Raw genomic sequence first — 1,627 nt, 5'->3', positions numbered from 1 at the left:
GACAGACAGACAGACAGACAGACAGACAGACAGACGGACGGACAGACAGACAGACAGACAGACAGACAGACGGACGGACAGATAGAGAGAGAGAGAGAAAGAGAGAGAAAGAGAGAGAGAGAGAGAGAGAAATAGAGAGAGTAACAGAAAGAGAAAGACGAAGAGAAAGAGAAGTGGATGTGGCAATGAGAGGGGTTGGGCAAGCAAGTGCGTCGTTTTACCTACGCAAATTACTTTCCTACCTGCTTTGTCCAAAAGCGTTGATCCGAGCACACATAAACCATAAACTAAAGGACAATTTCTCACCTCGCTTTTGTTGCAGCATGAACAGAATGTGTCGGAATGTCCACTAACTCCCAGGCCGCCTCTGACGTGAGGGCCAGGAGTGGGTCAGAAGGTCATTCTGACAGGAGTCAGCAGCAGCAGGGGTCAGGGTCAGGGTCAGGGTCGGCGCAGCAGTACCACACAGGTCAAGGTTACGGGCAGCGTTACCATGGCAGCAAAGCATGGTGGAGCGTAGGCGAGTTTCTACACCAGGGTGAGTGTGACTGTTTGTCGGTGTGTTCTTTGTTTGTATGTTGTTTGTTTGTTGTTGTCGTTGTCGTTGTTGTTGTTTGTTTTTTTTGTTGTTTTTTTTTTAAATTTTAGTTCAATTCCTTTCTGGGTATAAGTACAGTCTTGAAATTTGCAGTTTGTTTGTTTGGACTCAACGAATTTAGACTTTTGCTAACAGATTGTCGAGATATTTGTTAAATATTTTAAAGAACTAAATTGAAACACCAACGGAACAGTCAATGAAGTTTTATAATATTACAGGACGTATGGAATGCGTTGTCTCTTTGTTTGTATGTTTGTTTTATTGTGGGGGTTTTTGTATTGTTTTATTGTGTGTTTTGTTGTTGTTGTTGTTTTTTTGGTTGTCTTTTTGGAGGGGTGGGGGTTGGGGGATTTTGGGGGTTCAATGTACGCTTAGGCGTTTACGTCTCCGTCGGCACATTTCGCTTTTTTTTCAAATTTCATTCTGCCATTCTCTCATTATGATATTGCTCATTAATTATGTATTCGCCGTGTTGCCCCCCCCAGGCATCACCCACCAGTCCGTGGGTCTGTCTCTGGGCCACAATGAGGAGGAGACCTGGGACCTGAGCGACTCTCTGGCAGATCTGTACCAGGCTGTCACTCAGCGCCAGAGGCAGGCGGCCTCCAGGATGTTGACCAATCACAGCCGGAGCGAGAGCAGTGGGGGCGGGGCCAGAGTGGACAGTGACAAGAAGGTGGACATAGAGCGATGGTTGGATGAGGATACGAGTCATGGGTGAGTACTCTTTTCCTATGTTTGTTTGTTTTGTTTTTTGTTTTTAAAGTTTTAGTAGGAGTTTTACGGTAGGTGCAATAGCTCAAGGCCGTATACGTACTGACGATTGAAGGTCAACATAATAATAGGGAATAACACACAGAGGCAAGAAAGGGAAGAGATAAGGACGATAGATGTTTGATAGGACAGAAGGAGCAAATTGTTATAGCAAATCACACCAGAGCGCCTGCCAATCACCCACTGAGTAAAAATTTTTTACTCAGTGGGTTTAATTTAAATTATTATTTAATAATAAAACGCCATGGGGTGGGG

At 44.6% G+C, this 1,627-nt stretch overlaps 1 protein-coding gene across 1 annotated transcript in view; it reads left to right on the top strand.

Annotated features, from left to right (window-relative positions):
- The window catches only part of LOC101860377, a gene marked incomplete in the record, with an annotated part of 89,145 nt that overhangs the window by 32,360 nt on the left and 55,158 nt on the right, over positions 1-1,627 (top strand). The window contains 2 exon segments of the mRNA XM_013082906.2: positions 323-538; positions 1,084-1,315. Coding sequence (XP_012938360.1) covers positions 343-538; positions 1,084-1,315 — 428 coding nt within the window.

This window comes from Aplysia californica, unplaced genomic scaffold (genome assembly GCF_000002075.1).
Source record: "Aplysia californica isolate F4 #8 unplaced genomic scaffold, AplCal3.0 scaffold00009, whole genome shotgun sequence".
NCBI lineage: Eukaryota > Metazoa > Mollusca > Gastropoda > Aplysiida > Aplysiidae > Aplysia > Aplysia californica.
This window is presented reverse-complemented; position numbering and strand designations above follow the sequence as displayed.